Below are 24,570 nucleotides of genomic sequence, written 5' to 3' on the forward strand. Positions count from 1 at the left end.
CAGGCTATTAACAGAAAGGCATTATTCAATTAAAATGCATGAAGTAATATAGCCTACCACGCTGAAGTGTATTTTAATCTAAATTAATGTAATGTTTGATATTTTTGTCGTGCATTTCAACTTGTGTGCTTTGTAGCCTACGACAATCATAAAAAGTAAAAAATAATAAATAAAAGAAATGCTTCTCTCATCATTATATCGTGTGATGAATTGAGTGCTTGGTTCTGCGGGTTTTGTCTCTTTTGAGCTGAAGATAGACGCAGCGCATCTGGCTTCTCCCCTCGGAAGACTCGGAACTGCTGTCGAGGAAAATTGTGCACAATCAGTGATTGATGAGCTCAAGCTACCAAATACCCATGACAACTGCAGCACTCAAACTGCGACTGCACTCTTTCTCCGTAACGTGTTATCGAGCGCCTATTTTAAGCCGATACAGAGTGAAATAAAGCGTAATTGGTCACATTTGTTTAGAAATAGACGTGGGATCACTTCATTGGTTGCTTCTTTCAAAGCCCATAACTAATAATGTGAGCCAGCTTTCTCAGAACTTGCATGTGAAATCCTAGAGGAAATGAAGGCAAAGCGTGGTTTTCTGAATCCACAAGCCAAGCGCGGGATTAAATCCAAAATTTAACATATGACCGCAAATGATGACTGGTGTTTTAGACCTCGATAGACAATGAACTCCACTGCCTTCCAGTCAAATCTAATAGGCCTGTTTGTGGGTGGGTTTGTCATTGAGATATATGAAAAAGCATTACCTAAAATAAGAAGCATCTGGAGCTCTTTGATCTGACTTCCAGATGATGGTCCAAATGAGCTGAGAATGTCCTAATCTCTCTGTAAACAGCATAATACATGGCACAACTATTTATAGGCAATCTATTTATTTTATTTATATTTCTCAAGTTGTGCATGTTATCCCTAAATGCAGAAGAGGAAAGATGCAAGGACTCACTTTTTTATTACAACTTTTTTTTTGTGTGTGTGTGTGTGTGTGTGTGTGTGTGTGTGTGTGTGTGTGTGTGTGTGTGTGTGTGTGTGTGTGTGTGTGTGTGTGTGTGTGTGTGTGTGTGTGTGTGTGTGTGTGTGTGTGTGTGTGTGTCAGAACACGTACCTATTTATTCCATGTAGGCTACCTATTTATTAAAATTCTGCCTATTCACTATTAAAAATAAAGGTTATTTATTGGCATCAATGGAACCATGAAGAACATTTAACAACCATTGAATCTTTCCATTGCACAAAAGGTTCTTTATGGAAAACGATTATTTATAGATTGTTAAAATGTTCTTCAAATTAAGAAGAAATTACAAGAACTGATCACTGAAAGGTTTTTTTTGTAGAACCAAAAATGTTTTTTTCTATAGAATCACTGAGAAAAAAACCTTTTGGAACCTTCAAGAGTGTATATGTAAATAAAAAAAATAAAAAATAAAAACAAATAAAAACAAATAATAATGCAATGGAAATGTAAAATCCTCATATACCTGTCTATAAGTAGGCAAAATAGAAATATAAATTCATATACAATCTTTTTTCTTTTTTTTTATACGGATAAAAATTATGATCATCAAAGAAAATACTTGCTTTCTGATGTCAGAAGGTATAATTTCACTTTTCGCAACCAACAATTAATTATAAAAGTGGAAGAAATTGCTTCCATTAGGATGAACAAACCTGCATATAGCCACAGGAAACTAATCTAATGTCACAATGTATAATAAGAGACCTTTATTTTCCATTTCAACACATTTTCCTCCTGTGCACCATTGGAAAACTTTGAATCTGTGTTCATGATACATTTTGGTTCCTATGCGATGTTTTGTTTTGTTTTTTCTAGTGATTAAATAGATCGATATTTTATTTAGAACCGATATTGTGGGAATATATGTCCTTACCCTCAGTGGTTGAGCCCTTTGCAGCTCAATCTTTCTTTCCAGCTTTGAGTTGTCTCTCATCCATACCAATACCATTGACGCCAGAGTGTGTTGTCACAGTCTCTCTCTCTCTCTCTCTCTCTCTCTCTCTCTCTCTCTCTCTCTCTCTCTCTCTCTCTCTCTCTCTCTCTCTCTCTCTCTCTCTCTCTCTCTCTCTCTCTCTCTCTCTCTCTCTCTCTCTCTCTCTCAGGACAAAGTTTGGCCTCTTGCAGTTTGAAATGTGTTTCCACAGTTGAGAAAGCAAAAAGCTTTGTTCATAAGGAGCTGGAATCAGTAGCGAGACTGAAAGCGACGAGTTTTTGATTAATGAGCTTTGAAATGCCTCGCTAGGGGAAGCCGGGAAAGAGCCTGTTCTGTTAGAGACGGCTTGCCAGTGCTTACAAAGGCAGTGCCGCTTTAGGCTATTCATTACCACATTATAAGGTGCATTTTAAAATACATAGACCTATATGTATTAATGCATGCGCAGTGGTGTAGGTTAATGTTATATCAAACTGTTTATAAGACAAAACACTTGCTCTGTATCAGAATTGCCATTGGGATCCCAATCTATTAAAAAACATGATTAGCAATACTTTAATCTTCAAAAATTGCTATAACAATAGTGCTCAAGACAAAAAATCCTATATTTTAAATCTAGATATTCACATCGCACCAGTAGCAAACGATGGCATCATATTTACATTTAGGTATTTATAGTAACCAGTGGGGAATTTATCTGTAAATTCTCTCAATTTCCCAAATCATAAAAATAAAATAAAAAACATTCGTTAATCTGTTTCAAATTAGGCTATATGGTGATGCACCTCTCTTAATGTAATATTACCAAATTTTAAATAATTGCAATGCCTGGTGAGGTTTGCTATTGTGTTTTGTGGACAGCCGTGACATGGGTGCGCGCACATTCACGCGCATCTGGATGGGGGTGAGAGAGAGAGAGAGAGAGAGAGAGAGAGAGAGAGAGAGAGAGAGAGAGAGAGAGAGAGAGAGAGAGAGAGAGAGAGAAGGTGCCTCCTTTGTTTACTATCCTTATGTTTCCAAAATGGCGCCTCCGCCTTGTAAGTTGGGCGATATCCAAGTTGGAAATCTATTCATATCCACACAATAATACGAAGATGTTAATTTCAATTCATCCTAAATCCTAAATATGAAAATGCATGAATGAATATATTGATGTAGCATTTGTAATTGCATTTGTTTAGCTTAAGCACTTTATTTACAAAATGTTTAACACAATAAAATATAACATTTCCATATCGCTACCATTTCATAACTTTATGCATGGACAGTGCAACTTACAAAATAACATTTATAATGGACGTGAGAGTGTGTCGTTACGTGCTGGTGTTTGTTAACCACGGCAATAATGAAAGATTGCCAAATCCCCAATGTAGCCTATAATAACAATAATTACAATTTCGAGATTCTTGTTAATTCTTCAGTTTCACAATATTTTATTACTGAATGAAGAAAGAAATACACCAGTCCCACATGTATCACCTTGTTTTGCACCAGTTCAACGGCTTCTGCTCAAAATAAATTCTACAACTGTTATATAAATAATATACATGAGAAGATAAATAATGTGCATTACAAACGACAAATAATAAATATAATACTCAGTCAATATAAACGCTGGGGAGGGAAATAATAAATAACGGAAAACAGGAAGAACCCGTGAGAAGAACAAAGACGCAATGGTTATTTTCCTCTACAAATCCCATCTCTATAAAGACGGATGCCTATACTGTCAAATCTACAGAACTTACCTTCAAGTAACACCTTATGGAAATTGCCCTCATTTTGCCAATACGGTTCTTCCAAGAACCAAACAACAAACAACCGCGTGTATCGTCAACAGTCAAGAGAAATGGACCACAGCTATTTTTAAAAATAATTACAATCATAGCAGTAATAGTCATATCAATAATAATAATAATCATAATAATACAGGATAATACGGTATGTTTCTCTCAGAGTGTAGTTTTATAAATTAGTTTAACTAGTGAGGTAATAAAAGAGCGACTTTGCGCCTGGGATCCTTACAGATGCGTGAGTTTGGGCGCATCGGGCAGCCTTCCCTGAGACGCGTGGTGAGAGCTGAGGTCTGTGTATGTGGGGTGCGGGTCACACGGTCCGTGGTGGTGGTTACCCGGAATCTGAGCGGCACAGCTGTAGTCCACACTAGCGGATGAGGGATGGGGAAGATGACCGAGGTTGAACATGGGGCCCGAAGCTGGCATTGAGTCAACGAAGTTTCCCCCGACGTACACAGGGCTACTTTGTAAATTCGCATTGGCAAAGCTGCCGTTGCCCTGCATGCTGTGGTGCTCGTACTCTGTTCCCGGGTACCTTTTCTGTTGCGGTAAGCAGCCGCCCAACGGCGCCGTGTAGGCTGCCAACCCGTACATGTTCTGTTGCGGTTTGGCGAATGACGGCGGAGATGGCGCGTCGTAGCTTAAGCTGTTTGGAAGCTGACCAGAATATCCAATGTGATTCGAGCCACTTAACGGCGGGCTTCTGTCCGGAGAGTGTCCTAAGGGGGAATGCATTATGCCTTTAGATTTCTGATCTTTTTTGTACTTCATCCGCCTGTTTTGAAACCAGATCTTTATTTGGCGCTCGGTGAGATTGAGCAGATTGGCCATCTCCACTCTTCTGGGACGGCACAGGTAGCGATTGAAATGAAACTCCTTCTCCAGTTCTACTAGTTGGGCGCTGGTGTAGGCAGTGCGCACTCGCTTCGAGGCAGGGCCAGGTGGACTCTTGTCATCGCAGGGTTCTCCTGAACACAGAGAGCAGAAATGTGCAATGGATTAATTGTGTTACATCACTTAAAGGCCAAAGAAAGACAAACAAAAAGAACTAGGTCATAATGATAATAGCTGTCTGCAAGTGTGGTTCTGGGTGGATTTGGGGTTGGCCACACACATACCTGTGGTTGGGCAGTTGGTGCTTTTCTGCTTTGCGTTTTGGCGGGACTCTTTCATCCATGGGAAAATCTGCTTGGTGATGACTGGGGTGGCAGTGCTGGAGCCAGTGGAGCTGGGAGATTTCTTTTTTTGTGTAGAGTTGGTGTTCGGACTGGGCGAGCTGGCTGCTAGAGGAGCGGCCTGCTGTTGCTCGCTGATGCTCTCCGGCTGGCTGTTGCCCTGGCTGGCACTTGGTCGCATACAACTTCCATTGATGTCTCCGTTTTTATGTGCTGGTGGCCGGACTGATGTGGTCTGAATGGGGCAGATTGGATTTTGATAGTCATTCTCTATGCTGGAGGATGAGAAGCCTTGGTGTGTGGAACCATATGCATAGGAGTCAGATTTAGGGTACGAATATCCTCCGAAAAGTCCAGCATTGTCATAATAAGTGGCTTTCTGCATTGTGAAGGTTCAAACTAAGAGAGCCTGTGAACTCCTGTCCAGTTGCATGGACTTGTCAATCACGTGATTGGGGCTTCCCACAGATTTTCTGTCCTTTGACCTGCTGTGAAAAAGAAAATGAATCAATTTTAGCAAAAGATTTTGCGATTTTAACTTGAAACAATCATTGATGTGAGATTCCAAACACTTAAACACATCGATATTTGCATTTACAGATGTACATTCCCTTTCAAGTCTAAACATCATGTAGGCGAACCAGACCTCACTGCAAATGGGGGGGGGGGGTATTCATTCTATGTGGCTTCCGTAGCTGGACTATTAAACTTAACATTAGTTTCTTATTGTCATCTTGGGAAAGTGCCTTGAGTCAAATCATGTTGCTCTACAGAAAAATTGTCTCCTGCCTCTTTGCAAATCAGCTTGGAAAAGTTGGACATAGGTTTGCACCATTTTTTTTATTATTATTTTTTTATTATGTTTTAGAATGTTTAAAACATAAACAAATCACCATTCACCATACATAAACAGTAAGAGATCTCATGTTGTGATCAGCCATTTTTTGCAAGGCCTCTCTCTCCTCTCTCTCTCTCTCTCTCTCTCTCTCTCTCTCTCTCTCTCTCTCTCTGTCTCTCTCTCTCTCTCTCTCTCTCTCTCTCTCTGTGTTTTTTTTTATTCTTGACAAGCCAAACCCCTTCATCTTTTCACTTTCAGAACTCTAGGCAAGAATGACACAAGATGGTTAAAGTTTAACTTATGCTAAAAGTACCCCATTGAGTGAAACGAGACGGCAGAAGGAGAATCACCATTTCTCCTCAAACAATATCCCATTCTTCCCCGACTCGTTGCTCACTACTAGACATTTTGGGGGGTCGTTCAATAGAATAGAATATAAAACATTCTATATTAAATCTATTCGTATATTTTAAAGACATATCTACTCGTAACATAACGGGGGGAAATTAGTTGTTTGTCCTGGAATTGCACATATTTGAACGTAGTTAAACCACTTAGAGATACGGGCTAATAGTTTGATCGGTTCACATTAATAAAGTTAATCGATTGATTTTTGCTACGTTTGATATAACTGGTCTGTTCCTTGCTGTTGTTTGTGAACATTATACGAAAATACAATCTTTGTAGAGAGAATGCATAAACATCCGAGATATAGATTAAGAGAACGCAAATAACAAAACATCTAGTAGCCTATATTTTGGTCATTTCTATAATATCGTAACTGATACATGTACACAATGTATAATGTTTATTTTATTATATTAGTTTGTTGTAAAGCTTTTGGAACACTCTATAATACCGATTTAAAATTAAAATTAAAATTGCTACTTAATCTGTATCATTAGGACATAGCTTCGATGTTAGGCTTGTTTCCCACCGATATGAGTTGCAAAATCATGTGGATTACCAAGAATGCGAATGTAGCAAATGTTAGCAAAGTCCTTCCATAAACTGAGAGCCCAATGTTCAATACACCACACCAAACAGACTTTCTTTCTTTCTTTCTTTCTTTCTTTCTTTCTTTCTTTCTTTCTTTCTTTCTTTCTTTCTTTCTTTCTTTCTTTCAAGATAGGTTTTCGCCCAAGTGACTGTATCTCGTGCTCAATACAGTAGTTATTAGACGGCCTGAAGCTCCACACGATACATATCAATGCACCTGTCATTGTAGAGCCCGACTAAATTTATGAGTGGTCATGCTAGAGCCGTAAATGCCTCACAGAGGGGCGAGAAGAAAAGCACTTCTCAAGACTTGGGACCATCAGAGGGGTAAAACTCTAAGCGTAGGAGGATGGCTGGGGGCAAGAATGTCCCGCTACAAGCAGAGCCCACAGCCCGCCGGTATAAATCCAGCGACTGCACTAATTCACACACTCTTGTCTTCAACCTTCTTTAACTACTTGTAATGGAGCACACTTTGACCAATTGCGCGGATAGCCGTGGATTTTAGTAAAGGATACTCTAAATTAAGAAGAGTTGCAGTTCGGATGGGAATATTTGTTTTGTTGTTTTGCATGCATGCTTTTTTGTTTTGTTTTTTGTAGATCGCATTGCTTTGCTCTATATGTAAGTGTAGGCTAAACTTGAAATTGCATGAGAAAAACCAAGTAAATAATTGTTAAGTTAAATTGTCAATTTGTTGTCTAAGCTCTGAGCGACACAGGATTTTTAATTTAACACTATTCTTTTTTCTGGCCCATAAGTTTTTGTGGGCTGTGTTGCAAGCTATGAAATATAGAGTCACAAGACAGTGCACATCAGGTTATGAGTAATACATAGTATTGTTTAATTTCAGTGCAAACTTAAATATATAGACATCTCTTACCGCAGTCTGTGGCTTCCTCTCCCCTCTTCCTCCTCAAGCAATCTTCATAATGTATACGGCGACCTAAAGAATACAAATGATTTTAATTGTTGTTCATTTTTTTCTTCCAGCTCCCTGTTTAATAAATAAGGGCTGTTCTAATATATTCTGTGCGTTATACCAGTTACGTTTGCAAAATGACTATGGTTGAGTCTTTCATTCTGAATGTGAATTCACGGCCATCAGCGATGATACCACAAATGTATAACATTTTTACATTATGTCCCATTTATTTAATGAACTAATTTATTTCCCCCCTAGAAGATTAGACTGGTTTTGAGATAAGTCAAAGATGTAGCTGCATGGGAGAGAGAGAGAGAGGGAAAAAAAACCCGACATAAGCGATTTTACACAAAGAGATGCTGGCCAAAATATTTAGCACTCATAAGCCTTTTGGGTGACCTTTGGCTTCCTCTCCAATAACTCACTGATTAATGAACAACGGACGGAAGGGACTCAAGTCACAATGCAATCCACACCACACAACTTTTTCATCGGTGTTTTTAAAACCAAAGCGCGAGCCTGAAGACGAGATTTTAATCCTCATCCTACCAGACAGACGAGCTGTTCTGTTTCACTCTGAAAATCCTTTCGAAAACATGAGACGAGGACAACACATTTCAACTAGCCTATGGGATTAATAATGCTATTACTATTATGGTTGTTTGGCGATGGACCGCAACGTTGGCAAATGTAACTAAAACAAGAGAATGCATAGCCTGTGTTTTAAACTAGTGTGTCACGTTCAAAGCCTTAATAGGATAAATGTAGCGAACAAGTCAGCCGAACAAGGTCTGCCTTTATCAGGCGAGCGTGTTTTCGCCCACGCACTCCCACGGTAAGTTTGGTACTTATAATAGAACAATGGGCGGTAAAAAATAATGGACTCTGGAAGTCGGCCTGTAAATATATACGTGTATATATCTGCTACTAATTTGCATGCATCTATTTTTGAAGAAAATTGTTTTTTATGGCTACAATTGTAGGCCCTAGTGAAGTTGTAATGGAAATAATGTGTGCATTAATGCCAGCTTAGTGGGGGGGAAATCCCGATTCATCTCACAAATCAAGTAGAATCGAAAACATATACGTTTGTGATTGAGCCTCAACGTATTGGTAAGATATTGCAAAATGAAGAAGAATGCAAGGACAGAACTGAATGTTTTGTGAAATGAAGAAGAAAGCAAAAGACAGAACTGAATGTTTTGTGAAATGCAAATGAAACAATAACTACTTATAAATAGGCTAATCAAAAGCGCTTGTCTGAAAATATGTTATTTATGTGTAATAATCATTCCGTAAATAGAGCTCAATTGCAAAACGGGATTAGAACACCAAATTTAATTTGGAGAAGAAAAAAATATATAAGCCTGATATTATAAACCACAATATTAGTTCTAGATTGTCATTGCATAGCATGCTTTTGCTTCATGTGGCAAAATAATCCACTTTACATTACACTTAATTAATTCTTTCATCTTAAATTATGTTTTTCTCTTATATTGCATGCGAATTATAGTTTCCATTTAAAATGCATGTAACGTTAGAGTGTTTTGAATCCAAATAATTTGGTATAAATTGCAATCTAAATCAGAGAGACTGATCTAAATGTATGGAAACATGGATGTTTAAAAGAATACCCCTAACCCACATATGTCATGTCTAAAATCGCATTGACTATAACACAAATTAAAGTGATTAACGATCTCACAATGTATGACACAGATGTTTTACCCTGTGCATGGCTAACTCAGCTACCAGAATAAGTTAAATGAAATAGCACATACTAAAGCTGTATGACTGAAATTACCTTACATGTAAAACCTAAAAAAAAAGACAAGGTTGCGCATAGTTGAAAAACTAGTCTTGCAGTTTTACCTCTATGTCTTCGAATCGTACTTGCTTAGTTGGTAGGCGATGACATTAATAAAGATCAGCTGCTTTGAATGGAATAAATCATATTTTTACGCCGGCCTAATGTAAACCCACGCTTAAAGGTTACGTTTTTCCGTGCAATTGCTTACCTGTGATGTCAATTTATTATATAGCCGTGCTTCTTAGTCTCAATATATCTCAGTACAGCTGCTCGGATATATCCTTCACCCTTTGTCTATAGACAGTACTGTCTTAAAACTGATCTCGCTCTTTTCCAGTCATTTCCATATACCAATGCAGACAGTATTCCCGAAAGAATGGGAGCCACTCACTCAGCTACCAATAAAAAGCCAAGAAGGTCTTCTTATTCCAAAACGAAATATTACTAGCAATCAACTTCCCATTGAAAAAAAAAAAAATGAAGGTTTTACAGAGGCAGGCTCACCGAACGAGTCGACATTCTATATTTCGGAAACCTTATCATGACAAATAAAGGCGCTGCCTTAAAATACAAGCATATTTGTTCACGTGATCCGGATCGCAGATTGTCCTGATTGAGACTGCTACTCCAACCAGCTTCACCTCACAAATACATTTAAAAAGCAAGAGCACTAACATTCCCTCCAGCCGCACATCATTGTACAAGGATTTTGCACAAGATCTCAGCCACCGTATCGGAGTGTGTCATTATAAGGCAAATGCTATTGCTGTTTATTATAGCCTTGCAACCCAGGCATAATAAAAGAATAATAAAAACAAACGTTTAAACGAAGCACAAAACATTTGTTTTATCGTTACGTTGTCTTCATTTGAAAGACACATTTTTGGATAATCCGCGCAATCATTTTATTTTTTTGCCTTGATTGCCTTATCAAATATCTTCATTTTTCTTTATTTCTTTATTATTATTATTATTTAACGCATTGTTATGGGCCTGTGGATCGGACAATCTTTGAAAGCAGCAACATTAGCCTATGATTTTTTATTTAAGATTATTAAATATGCAGTTGTTACTTTTGCTCGCTGTTTTGAAAAAGAAAATCCGGCTTTAAGAAACCACTGAAATATTGTTTGACTATTATGGTTTAGGCAATGACAGCAATGTATGACCTCGTCAGCCAGAGAGATTCATCAAAATCATCCCAAATTCTATATTGTTCTTCTCACAAAGCAAGAGTGTGTATTGATCCCCATATGTGAGTATGAAGTGTAAAAATAGGTATTTTCAATGTCTGGATTTTTACTACACTCTTGGAAAATAAAGGTTCCAAATGGGTGTTTTGGCATCATGTCATAGGAAGAATCATTTCGGTTCCCCAAAGAACCTTTCAGTGATCGGTTCTTCAAATAAAAATTAAACAACGTTCGTGTGGAGAACATTCTAAAAATCTGAAGTACTATTTTCCACTATAAAGAACCTTGAATGTTCCATGAATGTTATGGAACCGTCGATACCAATAAAGCACCTTTATTTTTAAGAGTGTATAATTGTGCATTAAAATACATTTTTGTTTTATTGTGTTTTCTAATCGCCTCTAAAATACATTAAAACCCTTCACCTTTTTCTTTTTTAACATAACATTTAAGCGGTTAAATGCAAAGTCGGTTAGGCGATGTGTAGTCTGAGTCCGAATGCTGGCTTTATGGCTGTGCTGTATGGATATGCACTGGATGGAAAGATGGAGATGAAACGATTGGGAAAGCGGCCGAGCGCAGGATTGTCCTGAGGAGAGGATGCGAGTCTTCTCCCCTTGCAGCATATGTTCACGGGCTAATAAAAGTGAAAGATTTACAGTCCACGCCCGGCCCCCAACAGCCTCTCACCCTTTCAGGAATTACTGAGCATGATTTACAACGATGCAGATCACCGTCATCCCTCTCCAACAGCTCCAACACTTTGTGGATAGATCTACGATCACAATGCACCATTACTAAAAACAAGTGGAGTTTTGTCACCAATGAAATTGTATTTGGATGCATCTCTTTTTTATATAATTATTTGCTGTTTTGTTAATGTTTGTCAGGATGCAAAATCCACTTATTCAAGCAATTCTTCACGCCAATAAGTATGTGATGAATTTCCAGATAGACTTCTACAATGAATTCAAGCTTGTGTCCTTTTTTATCAAACCACGTCTCCACAAATGCTCACCACTAAACCGGTAAAGAACAGCATCTATGACGGATTATAAATCACAAATAGGCCTTCGTTAAAGCCCTAAGCTAAACACTCTCGCACTGGACTTCACATTTGTATCGCTACACAGATGCATCAATATAACATTACATAAGAAAATATTGACTAGGCTGCATTTAATGCTGCAAAAGTAAAAGTGTTGTTACTGGATAGTTTTTATTTATTGACACATAATTATGCTCCATGCTGAAGCTATTTAATAAAAAGGAAAAAAAAGAAAAATCACAATGAGCCTGAAGTTGTTTCAGTCAGTCCGCGAGGAAGACTGAATCAAAGGACACCATTTATCAAAATTCTGACAGATATGTTTATTCGATGTCTTACAGCAAATATTAATCTTAAATGTTTACCTACCGATCTTCCATTGGCTGAAAAGCTGAACGAATGTGCAGGTTGCGGTGGTGTGACTACAGGACCGTTTGGATATTATTTTCTTGGATCTCTTCAGTTTTCAAGTCTGATAGAGTCCTCGCGATTAATGACGACGCCGTGTTTCTAGGGGACGTGCTGCATTAATTATTTAGACAATCACGTGGTCAAACAAAAAAGATACAGAACGGAACCGTACACCGAATTCTATCTTGGGATGTCGACAGCGCAGGTTGATTTATCTTAACGGCTTGTCTCGATGGGCGAAGACATTTTCACCGAACAGCTGGAAATCAAAAATGGCCGTTTGAGTTCGCATTGTGCGAGCGGCGGTAGGCTATAGTCGGTGCAGAGTCATTGCAAATGGACCCGCGTATGGCTCCCATTTATTCTGTTCAGACATCCAGGTCAATACTCAGAATGCCTTGCGTACTGGAAGACAATGGAGAGACCCCCTGAGCTTTCACAAGGGTTCAATGGCTTTTTATGATATATATATATATATAGACATCTAACATGATTGTTTGTTAATGTTTTGCCTATTGAAGCTGCAATAAACTTTACATTTTGTCCTGGAGGTGTGTTGGTGGTATTATAATCTCTGTTTCTCTCTCTCTGTCTCTCTCTCTCTGACTCAAGTGTCTTTACATTGACAATGCATTGGTAATTTATAATTTACATTACACACACACACACACACACACACACACACATTTACTCACATTAAATGTGAACCTCAATTAAAAAAAAGTTTATAAAATAATAGCAAATATTCTCTTGCGAGCGCAACCTCTCTCCACCACACACACACACACACACACACACACACACACACACACGAACACACACACACACACACACACACACACACACACGTTTCCATGTTTTATAGGGGGCCTTTCCATACAAACTGTATATTCTGTCCCTAACCCTACCCCTAACCCTACCCGTCACACAAAACTTTCTGCATTTTTACATTTTCACACAGTATGATTTATAATCTGGTTCCTTATGGGGACCAAAAAAATTTCCCAACAAGGTCAAAAATGAATGGTATTACTATCTTTGTGGGATATTTGGTACCCACAACGTAGGGTATACCGGGCCACACACACACACACACTAAACTATCAAAATGGGAACATTGCATAGACTTCTTTTATTGTTACATACTAAGTTATAAATACTAGCCTAATCATAACCCACGAACTTCATTTACTATACTTTTTTTACTGTTTCAAATGAGGACATCCCCAAAAGGAGGCTTTGGGAGATTTTGTTAGGTTTAGCTCACTTCTGGCTACAAATGCATCCCCAAATACATAGTTAAGTATAATACACGACAGCTAAACGCACGCACAAAACCAAGCACACCCAATTTCGGTGCTGATGGACAACGCTGAGAACAAAAAAGAAATTGGATTCATTTTTAAAAGATGGAACTCTGTTTTTATGCAAAACAACCATGGTAGCCTATTCCTTGCTCATAATTTTCTCTATAAAGAGCAGAGGAACCACTATGCCTACATGAACGGTTTATCAATAAAGCTTTGACATGATATATTTCGCTTAATGAAGCAAAGCATATGGTGGTTTATTTATGATTTGTAGTTTTATCGTAATCTCAATCAATGTAACATACCACGTTGATGGTGCAGCATAGCCCTTTTTTAATGTGTAGGATTATGCAGAATCTGATAACAAATTCGAAAAAGTTACACGCGGTGTGACATTTAATCACCGTTTAAAAAGCAAATGTTACTACTGAGCACACATACACTTTTTTTTTTTTTTTTTTTTTTTTTTTTGGTGCATCTGTGTGCAAAAAGCGTCTGAGAGAAGCGGCTGAAGGTCCATCGGGTCACGGGTGTAGAGGTCAGTGCTCGCGGCTCAAAAGCGTCTAATGCAACAGAAACTCTGTCCTCTGGATGAACCTGCCCGCAAGGCTTTTGTTGAACTTCTGTAAAAATACCTTTTCATGCTCACAACGTGAAGGCTTCAGTGTGAAGACTCCTTCGCAATGCATGTATGGCTCGTGTTTTTGTTTAAGGAGACAAAGAAACCACAAAGATAGCAGAGCGTCTGAGTTTAATCACTGTTGGAAAGCCATTTCCAGATTCGACACCAATCCCTTTAAAAATCAAATAAAAATAACAGTGTGTATGAAAGTGCTTGATAAAACGTGTTTGTCCTATCTCGTGAGTTTCTAGATTCAACACAATACGACGCAGTTTGAGTGAAACCTCTCTGCATAATATTTATTTAATTACTGCAAAATATGCCTGTAGAAAATATGCACAATATACAGAAATATATACACATATATAAGAACTTAAAAACTGAATTCGATAGCTAATTATGGAACGGATAAGTACGTTCTCATAGAACATAAAGCTTTTAACATATTTAATAAATATAAAGTTCAAACATCTTGAGGGCTAAACGTGTCTAAAATGGAAAATAAAAAGCGGCTTTTCAAGACTTTCAGGTAATATTCGGAAGACATACTGTTCTTTAATGTTGTTTACAAAGATGTCGGGCGGGATTTATAGTGAAGTAAGGCATGGGATATTCGTTTTTTCTGGATTAAATATGTCATTTTAAAAAGCTGCAATAAACAATTGTAAAACACCTATAACGAAATTCTTAAAAATCACGAACAAGTTAAAAATTACTTGACTGAAATAGTCTTTTAGAAAGTAAACCTTTAAAAAGGCGCGCGCACACGCGAGGTTCAGAATGAAATTTCTTCAGCTTTTCAGTCTACAAATAAATACTTTCTCAGGCAACGATTTGTTCCTTATCATTAACTAATTTTATTTAGTTTTTATTACTTGCACCCAGTTGACTCAAATACAAAAAAAAATCATAATTTATTTTACGCTGGACATTTCCTTGCTTGAGTTCTCTTTAATGATTAAGTTAAGATAAATTGACGCGCCATATGCGTAAACTTGCCACAATGAGTTTAAAAAGAGAAAAGGGGTGATTAAAATACAGAGATTTTTTTGTTTGTTTTAAATTGTGAATAGTGTCACTAAAAAGAACCATGCTCTTCGAAAAATTTGGCAAGTTTGTGTAAAATAGCGTGAGCTTTCTGACGTTTTACTGTACCTCGTTGTGGCATGTGAACCTCAAATCCTCATCCTCTTTGCTTCAGTTACAAACGGTTACAATACTGGAAATTGAAATATTTAACGCATAGCAGTTTTCACGCTGCATTTAGTCGTAGTGTGTGCTTCTTCTCAGTTTTTGGCACTTGTACCCAACATGTCATGATTTGCTACCATGCAATGTCAAATAAAGCATTGTCTATACAGTTGATCTGTACATCTGGAGGGAGGGAGAAAGAGATATCCACTTATAAAGTTGTGATCTCTGTCTGGTTGTCCTTCTGAGCGTGTTGTGCATGCTGATTCCCAACTGACGCCGATCTTCCTTTCGTGTTGGGGAGTTTGTGGTCCTTTTTCCATTTCATTCTTCTGTTCTGAAACCAGATTTTAATCTGTCGTTCAGAGAGACAGAGGGTGTGTGCGATCTCAATGCGACGCCGTCTCGTTAGATACCTGTTAAAATGAAACTCCTTCTCTAGTTCGAGAACTTGCTGTCTTGTGTAGGCTGTCCGAGAACGCTTGGGTTCAGGTCCTGTGTAATCCGGGTTGACTGAGAAAGACAAAAACACACTTCTGTTAGAAAAAAAAAGAACCCAACTATCAACAACAAAAATCGCTCATTTGAACTTTTGAAAAATAAAAACAATGCCCGCTCGTTTGAATTTGATCGAACAAATTCTTAGAACTCGTCTAATTTTAGTTTAGGTGAATTAATCAAAGTTTATCATTACTAAATGATTCAGTTCAAAGCTTTGGGCCAAGTGGACTGCAGTAGTGGCCAACACAGCTAGCGGCCTATTTCCTAAGCAATAAAAATTTATGGCTGGTGTAATTGGCGGCCCCTTCAGAGGAACCCATAAATATTTCACTGAATGGTTTTAACTGTGGCTAAAACAGCAGAACAGGACTGGCCTACAAGAGAGTGAATCTTACCCGTAGTAACGTGCACTTTCTTCATCCATGGGTAAACTACAGCAGGCTGCTTGGCTGTTATCCCGTTCTGGCTCTTTGTGTTTTGCGGTTGTCCGGATATTTGGACCGCGGGACACTGCTCAGTCTGTGCGGGGAAAGGGCTGTGTTGGCCGGCTTGATCCTGCGCTTGACCCCGCGGCTGAACCGATGAGCCCTGGACAGTGTTACAACTGTAAGGCTGCTCAGAGTAGTTTGACCGTGAATAGAGTCCGGGATGCTGGAAACCAGTGTCCTGCGACGGACTGTAGTAGCCCGGGCTCTCTTCAGGTATATAGCTGGTCTGAGAATATTCCTCACAAGGAGGAAATTTTGGATCCACATACTTGGAGTTCACCATGTACGAACTCATGGCCATTAATTTCTGAAGGTAGGAAATACTAATTTTTCTCGAGTTGTCTTTTTTTCCTCCCTCCATAAAGCCCTCCTACTTGCTGTCAACTGAATAAAGTTAGGCTACCATGTGACCAGCTTGGCCAATCGAGGTGGAGGGACTTCATCAACAGAGAAGAAGCTGTGCACACCTAGTAGTGAATTTCACAAACTTCACATTATCTCTCAATTAGGATGGTGATAATATAATATAAAATTTAACTGATTAAATACCCGGTCTGTGTAAGAAGAAGAAACACAATCTGTTTTGAAACCACGTGGGCATGTACATCATCACATGGGAGGATCCCACACTCTTACAAATAAAGGTTCTTTATTGACATCGATGGTTCCATGAAGAACCTTCAACATCCATAGAATCTTTACATTCCACAAACGGTTCTTTGTAGTGGGAAACGATTCTTTAAATTATTAGAATGATCTTCACACTAAAAAAAAAAGGTTATTTTAAGAACTGTTAACTGAAAGGTTCTTCTATAAGTGCACAAAAAAAAAACAAAAAAAACATTGGAACCTTTATTTTTAAGAGTGCACACATTCGACCATATCATATAAAAGCATGTATTTGCATCACATATATGTGCATGAAGCCCAATTGGTAAATTAATATTCAACTAAGCTAAATCAAACTCAACCCAAGTGGTAAAAAACAAAACAAGACAAAAGATAAAAACGGTCCAAGGCACAAAAAGAGTCACATAAAGCCAGCAGACAATTGCTGGAGAGCGTCTTTGTCATGTAGAGGTCACTCAGAAGTTACTGGAGTCTCATCATTCCAGCGCTTCTCATCCTTTCAGCTCGCTGTATAGCGCGCCCTGGTTCGCCATCAATGCGCGTGCCAATCAATAATCAAACACCACAGAAAAGACAATAACCGCTTGCCAGTTCTTAAGGTAAGACCAGGGGCATAGTACAGGGATGTGCAAAGTTTGTTAACATCCATTCAAGATATTGCTAATATTATTTAGTGCTCTCTGTCTTATAAGAGGGAAAAATTTCAATAAAAGTATTCGGCAACACTATTTTACAGTGTTGCTGTTACACATTTGACATGTAGTTACTATAATAACAGTCAATTATGCATAGTTACGTGCAAATAACCCTAAAACAAATCTTAACCCTAACCCTAATTATATAGTAAGTACACGCTAATCACTTTTACTTAGTACTTCGCTGTAATAGTTACTGTATAAAGCACTGTAATAAGGAAACCTTAATATAAAGTAACCAAATATTCTATTCTATTCATATGCACATTTAGTAAGATTCAAGCGCTGTATGAATGTTAAAGAGACTTGTTTCAGTAAGAGCAGGTTTGCGCAGTATACACATGATCCATGCTTTTCCTGAGTTCAACCACATAATCATATTATGTAATTATATGCGTATCATTTGATGTTCTTCACTGTACGGAAGTGGTTCTTCGCTGCCAGCTGCCATTTCCCAAAGCACATCGCAAAGGCTATATTGCCCGTACATTAGATGGCAAAAGCATTCAGTGGTCGAACACTCAAATAAGACGACGTTTTATTCGAAGTTCTTGCATCGACCATATACTCCCCTAGAACCGAATCTGTGACTCTTTCTTTCACACAAATTCGGTTCTACAGGGTATATATAGACGACGACATGTGTTCGCTCAACAAAAAAATGTCTTGGACAAAAATCTATATACAATGAAGCCGTTATTCTATCTCAAACATCAAGTGTTGCGAGTGTTTCTTCAAAGTTTGCCTTGATTTAAAAAAAATGAATAATAATTTTAAAAAAGTTCCGTATTTTTTCAATACTTTTTTATTAATGTTTAACAGGGAGCAAGCATCTTCAGAGGCCCGTATCAGCTCCATTTCCAGACCTCATAGCCTAATGCGTTCATATTTTTTAAGTTAACTAATCTAACTAATTCAATTACTAATTATTTCATTCTGTATCTCTAACAACACCACATACAATTGAACGCAATATATTCATCCAGATCCAGGTACGGGATTGAGGGCTCTAGTGCCAGATGCTGTCGTTGATCAGGTATAGCCTTAAAACTGTGTGCTGCACGTGAAGACCCTTATAAAGGAAGGCTAAAGGTCGAGAGGTCAAGCAGAATCATTTACAACACACATCCAAAAGTTTCATTATTTTTGGTAAGACGACAGCGGTAGCGGAAAAAGAAGAAAAGTTCATGGATAATACATGACCTTCTCAGATAAGCAGCTCCTGTGGTCATTCCCACCCGGTCACCAGAGCCAACAAATAATAAACCTGGGATCCGTTCAAAAAATAAGAATCAAGGACGCTCAACGTTTTCCCGCTTAGGAATTAAATAATTATGTATTTGTATTGTTACTTCTAAATTTTATAGCGACGTTAACTTTAAGTTATTTTCATATAGCCTAGCTTGGAATTTACCATAATTTCTTTAAAACAAGCAGATTAAAAGTCTTATGAATTTGCATTGATTTGTTTGATTAACTGTCTGCTAATGTTGATATAATATTATGGATTCTGGTTTTATAACTTACAGATGATTATAGCGTTTTTTAGCAAAATAATAGGCTAGTGATTTAAAAGAGATGGAATTCTTTCTACTGTTTAGCAGGCAATTCATGCGTGTTCAATATTAGCTGTTCAATTTATGAATTAATTTCTGTATGTATTTATATTTACTAAGCATAAAGACAATGTGCGTTTTAATACGTGTTTTTCTGTGTGTGTTAGACTGCGTGACCCGAGTTTCACCTCGCTTTGCGACTCGTTCAGGCGGGTCAAAGCCGAGTTACTGATGAACAAAAGAATCAGTCACTTCTGATTTTAAATGAAAATATCTCCATTTGTATATATTTATATAATTCACATGCATGCACATAGAGGTTTCCATGATATAAACCGTTTTAACTATTATTTTCCCCCATGCGACGTTAACCAAGTTGCAGATTTATTCAGATGTGTGGGTTGAGACGGTCTTTCTCTATTAATCGACATTTTTTGCAATGAGTGAATTATTTAAAAATAATAATAATAATTTAAACTTACAAGGAAATTAGCTTAATTTGCTATCAACGAATGAAATATATAATTTAAAACCTTTTAATACAAAATATCCTGATTATTGGTCATATGCCTACATGAGCTACAAATATAGGCCTATAGGCTTATATTTTAAACTTCATATGCTATTAGACTGAAGTTTGATTTAAAATTAATTAATATCATTTCGTTGTTTTACTCACATTGTATGGTTGGAAAGCAGTGAAGAAATTATGTATTTTATACTTTATAACATTCACATTAAATTGCGCATCTCTGCAATTCTGAATTCAGAAAATGTAATTGAACAGGACTTTCGATCTTTTTTTCTGACCAGCCATTGTATCAGAGATGAAAATTAATGTAAAGTATGAATGGTGGGGTCAAAATGAGAGTTTCTTTGCGTGGGGGCGCTAGAGAGCTTGTCAATAACACCGAGAAACCCTGCTTATTATAGAGTTCACTTACAAGTCACGAAAGCGCGTGCATCGAATAACTGATCTCGATTAAAATTAATGGTACACTATCTAATAGCAACAGAGCGAGATACATAACAGGGGCACATAAGTCAAAAATAATTTGCCAATTCAAAGCAAAAAAAAAAAAAACCTCACGTTCAAACAGTTTCGACATAAATATGTGGTAATCAAAACACAACTCTCAATTTAAATCAATGTGTATTTCACACATGGAAGAAAATCACATTTAATAAGCAATCTATTTTACTTTCTCCTTATTAACAAATAATAATAAAAAGTAAAGCAATTCATGAAAAAAATGCTGATGCCTTCGTATAAAATGTATATAATATAGCCTAATATAAATTAATATAATATAATAATGTTATGTAATATTTTACCTTCTTGAAATAACAACGATAGCTAATAGTAGTAATAATAAATAATAATAAATAATTTAATTAATACAAGCTAAGCCCTTAAAAGTAATATTTCATAACGTGGCGCCACATTTGCACCAAAGCCGGACTACTGCGCAACATTTACGTCATCTTCATCACAAACTATTTTTTCTCTAGTTATCCAACCAACCCAAAACTGTGCACAACAACACAAGAGGAGTTCACAGCAACAGATCAGAGAGAGCTGCTTCGGTGGACATGAGACCACAGTAAACATCATGGCACAATCCAACACGCACAAGTTCAGCGACGCGTAGCCTGAAGAACACAAGCTTACCTCGAGAATCCGGCGCGTCGCGAAAAGCGCATATATCCATGATCAGAGCTCGCGTGGAGACGCGTTCCTCCGCAGCGACTCTGGGATCTTTTCCAACCCGTCTGAGCGACCTTTCTAATATACAATGTGAATTATATTTTGGCTTGTCAACTCCCTGGCCATAAAACAAAGTTTAATGGTATCACGTGCTTCCCCACAGCCATTCATGACAGCGCGCGGGTGCCATAAATAATCCTGAAAGTTGCACTTATTCAATAATGGCGATTACTCTGATCTCAGGAGGAAATAAAGACGCGGGGTTCAATTCACATTCACTGCACTCACAGGGAACAAACACGCTGTCGAAACACAGTTTATTTCTTCTAGTATAGTAGACTATGTGTTTTTTGTCGTATTTATAGAATAATAGAGTTATTTGGTGTAGCGTATTCTTGTGTTACTTCAGTTTGCTCGTTATTTAGCCAGAGTTCAGGACAAATGAGGTGTTCGTGAAATCTCTGACGTGTGAACTAATGGGAATATTTTTTTTGACTGTAAATTTTTGAGAGGAAATAAAATAGCGTCGTGGCGGGTTGTGTCGATTTATGTGAAGTCACAAATGACCATTGGGAAAGTTTCAGCAAAGAATATTATAACATTTACTGAGAAATGTTCTCACTTCTGTTTTTTTATTCATTATTATTTTTATTTTTTTACGGGATTAAACATTCAATTCGAATACATTACATTTTTGTCAATTAACACTTAAATAGGCCTACATTTAATGTTATTTACGTGCATGAAATGTCATATGCATTTGTTTCAGGACTTCAAACTCTATGTCTACAATCACAAATATTTTATAATTATATTTTGATATTTTTATCGTCATCTATTAAAACATAAAAACAACTTTGTCAACACTGAAATGCGTGCATGTGAAAATGATAAAATTATAATCAATATTTAAATACAATATGTATAATATAAATATAACAATTCCAACTGTTCTCACGCAGTTCCTTTATATTTCGTTCTAAAAACTTATCACTTATCACTTAATAAAGGAACTGTGTGACTTGTGTCACATGACTGCGACCACCAATCACAGACACAGGAAATGAGCTCAAGGACAAAGATGCAGATAGCGGACACGCACGGGCCCGAGTGTTAGACAACAGCGCCGCCTGCCGACCGAAGCAGACACTGCATAGGTGTTCGGCCTTTCTTTTTTCTTTTTGCACAGCTGCTCATAGAGAAATAGAGAACTGAACAACTATAATACTTTTTGTATTTTATTTTAGATATATACTTTATATAGCACATCACTGTTCAAATAATGCATGAATAAATAATACAATTTATATTATTGCCATATTTTACAGAGCATATTTATTATTTAATATTTAGACAACAGGCATATTTAATGTAATGTGATTTGGGTTTTAATCCTAAGTAACAATTTAAAATTGTGTGGTTTTAAAAGCTAAATTAGCGAGAATCTCCTAGTTTAAGTGCAGATCGCGTGGTCATACATTCATGGAGAATTCTAGACTATATAAAGTGTATTTTTGACTGCATTTCGCGTTTGTATTGCAGTTTAGATATATTGTTCATACGTAAGTGAACTGAATGTGAGGCTCGTTGCATGAACTCGTTCAGGCTCCTCTAACGCTGTCTGTTTTGCCGCATTGCAGTGAGGTTGTAAATACCTCTGCCTGTCAGCTGACTGTGAAATACTGTCTTTGTCCCGCACAGCCTGGCTCTCCCTTCCCAAAAAACTGCGCCATTCTCACCATTAAGGGAGGCATACATTAAAACACAACTCCACCGTCCACCACAGGTTTCCAAACTTTCAGAATCATTCTTTTATATTGTGAATCTTTATTTTCATGCACAGATTAATTATATATAAAACAATGACGCCTGAATATATAAGAATCGTTATTTTTATGCACAAATTCATTGTAGGTAAAATAATAACGTCTGAATATTTATTAAGAGTGGCTGTGAATCATTATTTTTATACACAGATTAAATATTTTCTATATGCTATCTTTAATCTGTGCATTAAAATAATGATTCACAGCCATTCTACTCAGACTTCATTATTTGATATAGAATTAATCTGTGGATAAATGTGACACTGGCGAAATAGTTAATAGCCTTAATTTAAATCAAAATCATAATAATATCAAAAATCAAAATCAGAAAATTTGTGTTAACTACTTGTAAATCCACGAATTAGCTTGTAATAATCATACACGTAACTGCTGAATAGTCATCATTTGAAGGTTTGTATTAATTTTTTTATTTCAGGATTTTTTAAGATTTGCTGCTGGTTCATTTGAACGACAACAATAACTACTGCTAATAATAATGCTAATAATATCAGTTATTGGGAAGTATGCATTTATTCGTAAAGATTTCCACATTCAGATCAAATCAAACATGAGTAAAAATCACATTTTAAGATCTTGTGAAGAAAGGCCACCAGCATTTAAAGAACACAATAAATACAGCACTCTTCTAGCTTTTAGTGCAATCCAGAATTAACTAATTGAGTTATCTTCAAAAAAAATAAAAATACTGCAAAAACATTAAGAAGGTTTTTAATAAGATTGCTAATGCTGCCGTCACAATCTGAAATTATAATCGCAAACCAATAACCTGCTGGTCTTCTGACTGACACGATAGCATGTTCAATCTTATGAAAAATAAACTTACCCAACAAAGCCCTATAATCCATGTTTTCCTCCTGCGCTGCTGCTGAATATTGCGAGGCTGGTTGGAGATCAGTCGTCCAGTACTGTATTGTTGCACTGTTTAGAAGTGTAGCAGTCGTCTAGCATCTGATCTGACAACAGTCTACGCAATCGGCCTCGAGTTTGTCTTCTCGATCTCTAACACAGATAGACATGCACGGCAAAAAAAAAAAAAAAGAGAGAGAGAAAATATATGATAACACTGTGTATTTGGATTTGTAGCCTTTAAGCCACAGAATGCAGTGGGAAAATCGCTTGGGAAATCAGGAAAAGGGGTCACGAAGACGTTTGCGTCCTGCACATGACCAGTGGCATCCAATGACCGTCGAAACAGGCTCATAAAAAGATCTATTGCAAAGCTGTAAATTGTCTTCTAACAAAAAGGAATCTGGGCTGCCGCAAAGCCTCTCGTTTTTTGCGCATAATGACTGAGCCAGCTGCACTTCCTCAGCATAGAAAATACAGTCACAGACGTGTGTGTGTGTGTGTGTGTGTGTGTGTGTGTGTGTGTGTGTGTGTGTGTGTGTGTGTGTGTGTGTGTGTGTGTGTGTGTGTGTGTGTGTGTGTGTGTGAGAGAGAGAGAGAGAGAGATAGCAAGAGAGAGGGAATGTGAGTGAGAGAGAGTGAGAGAGAAACAGAGAAATTACAAAAACGCTTAACATTCTTAATGCTGTTTGAATAAGTAAAATAATTCAAATTTTTATTTAATTTAAGCCTAGATAAAAACTGAAACTGACCTAATTAGCTACAAAAACACATTTATAGAAAAACAAGAACCGTCGAACAATAAAATGTATGAGAATTATGCGTGCTATCTAAATCAAGTCTATTGATGCTCACAATATATTTTATTTGATGTGAATACGTAATAAATGCATTTCGAATCGATAGGAAACTAAAATATATTTTTGAATTATAATAGAATAATTTATCATTAACCTATACATTTTATAAACAGCAATAATGCACAGTTCTGAATATGTTTCTCACAATCTGCTTTGA

General features: G+C 37.2%; 2 protein-coding genes across 8 annotated transcripts; both read right to left on the bottom strand.

Annotated features, from left to right (window-relative positions):
- Positions 1-3,130: 3,130 nt before the first annotated feature.
- Positions 3,131-23,788, bottom strand: hoxd3a (homeobox D3a). Of its 7 annotated transcripts, none has more exons than XM_079618862.1 (4): positions 23,531-23,788; positions 7,653-7,715; positions 4,876-5,420; positions 3,131-4,725 (listed from the first exon to the last, which is right to left on the bottom strand). In XM_079618862.1, exons 3-4 carry the CDS (start codon positions 5,315-5,317, stop codon positions 3,983-3,985), a joined length of 1,185 nt encoding a protein of 394 aa, XP_079474988.1. In that variant the 5' UTR covers positions 5,318-5,420; positions 7,653-7,715; positions 23,531-23,788; the 3' UTR covers positions 3,131-3,982. The 7 variants fall into 7 exon arrangements, with proteins under 7 accessions (XP_079474988.1, XP_079474987.1, XP_079474991.1 ...); XM_079618861.1 differs by lacking the exon at positions 23,531-23,788 and adding an exon at positions 20,825-21,003; XM_079618865.1 differs by lacking the exon at positions 23,531-23,788 and adding an exon at positions 20,825-20,941 and having other exon boundaries at positions 4,876-5,417.
- hoxd4a (homeobox D4a) lies at positions 13,940-16,757 on the bottom strand. The gene is made up of 2 exons (XM_079619034.1): positions 16,179-16,757; positions 13,940-15,795 (listed from the first exon to the last, which is right to left on the bottom strand). The coding sequence occupies exons 1-2, from the start codon at positions 16,630-16,632 to the stop codon at positions 15,494-15,496; spliced, it is 756 nt and encodes a 251-aa protein (XP_079475160.1). The 5' UTR covers positions 16,633-16,757; the 3' UTR covers positions 13,940-15,493.
- Positions 23,789-24,570: the final 782 nt, after the last annotated feature.

The sequence above is a fragment of the Phoxinus phoxinus genome (assembly GCF_949152265.1).
Source record: "Phoxinus phoxinus genome assembly, chromosome: 7".
NCBI lineage: Eukaryota > Metazoa > Chordata > Actinopteri > Cypriniformes > Leuciscidae > Phoxinus > Phoxinus phoxinus.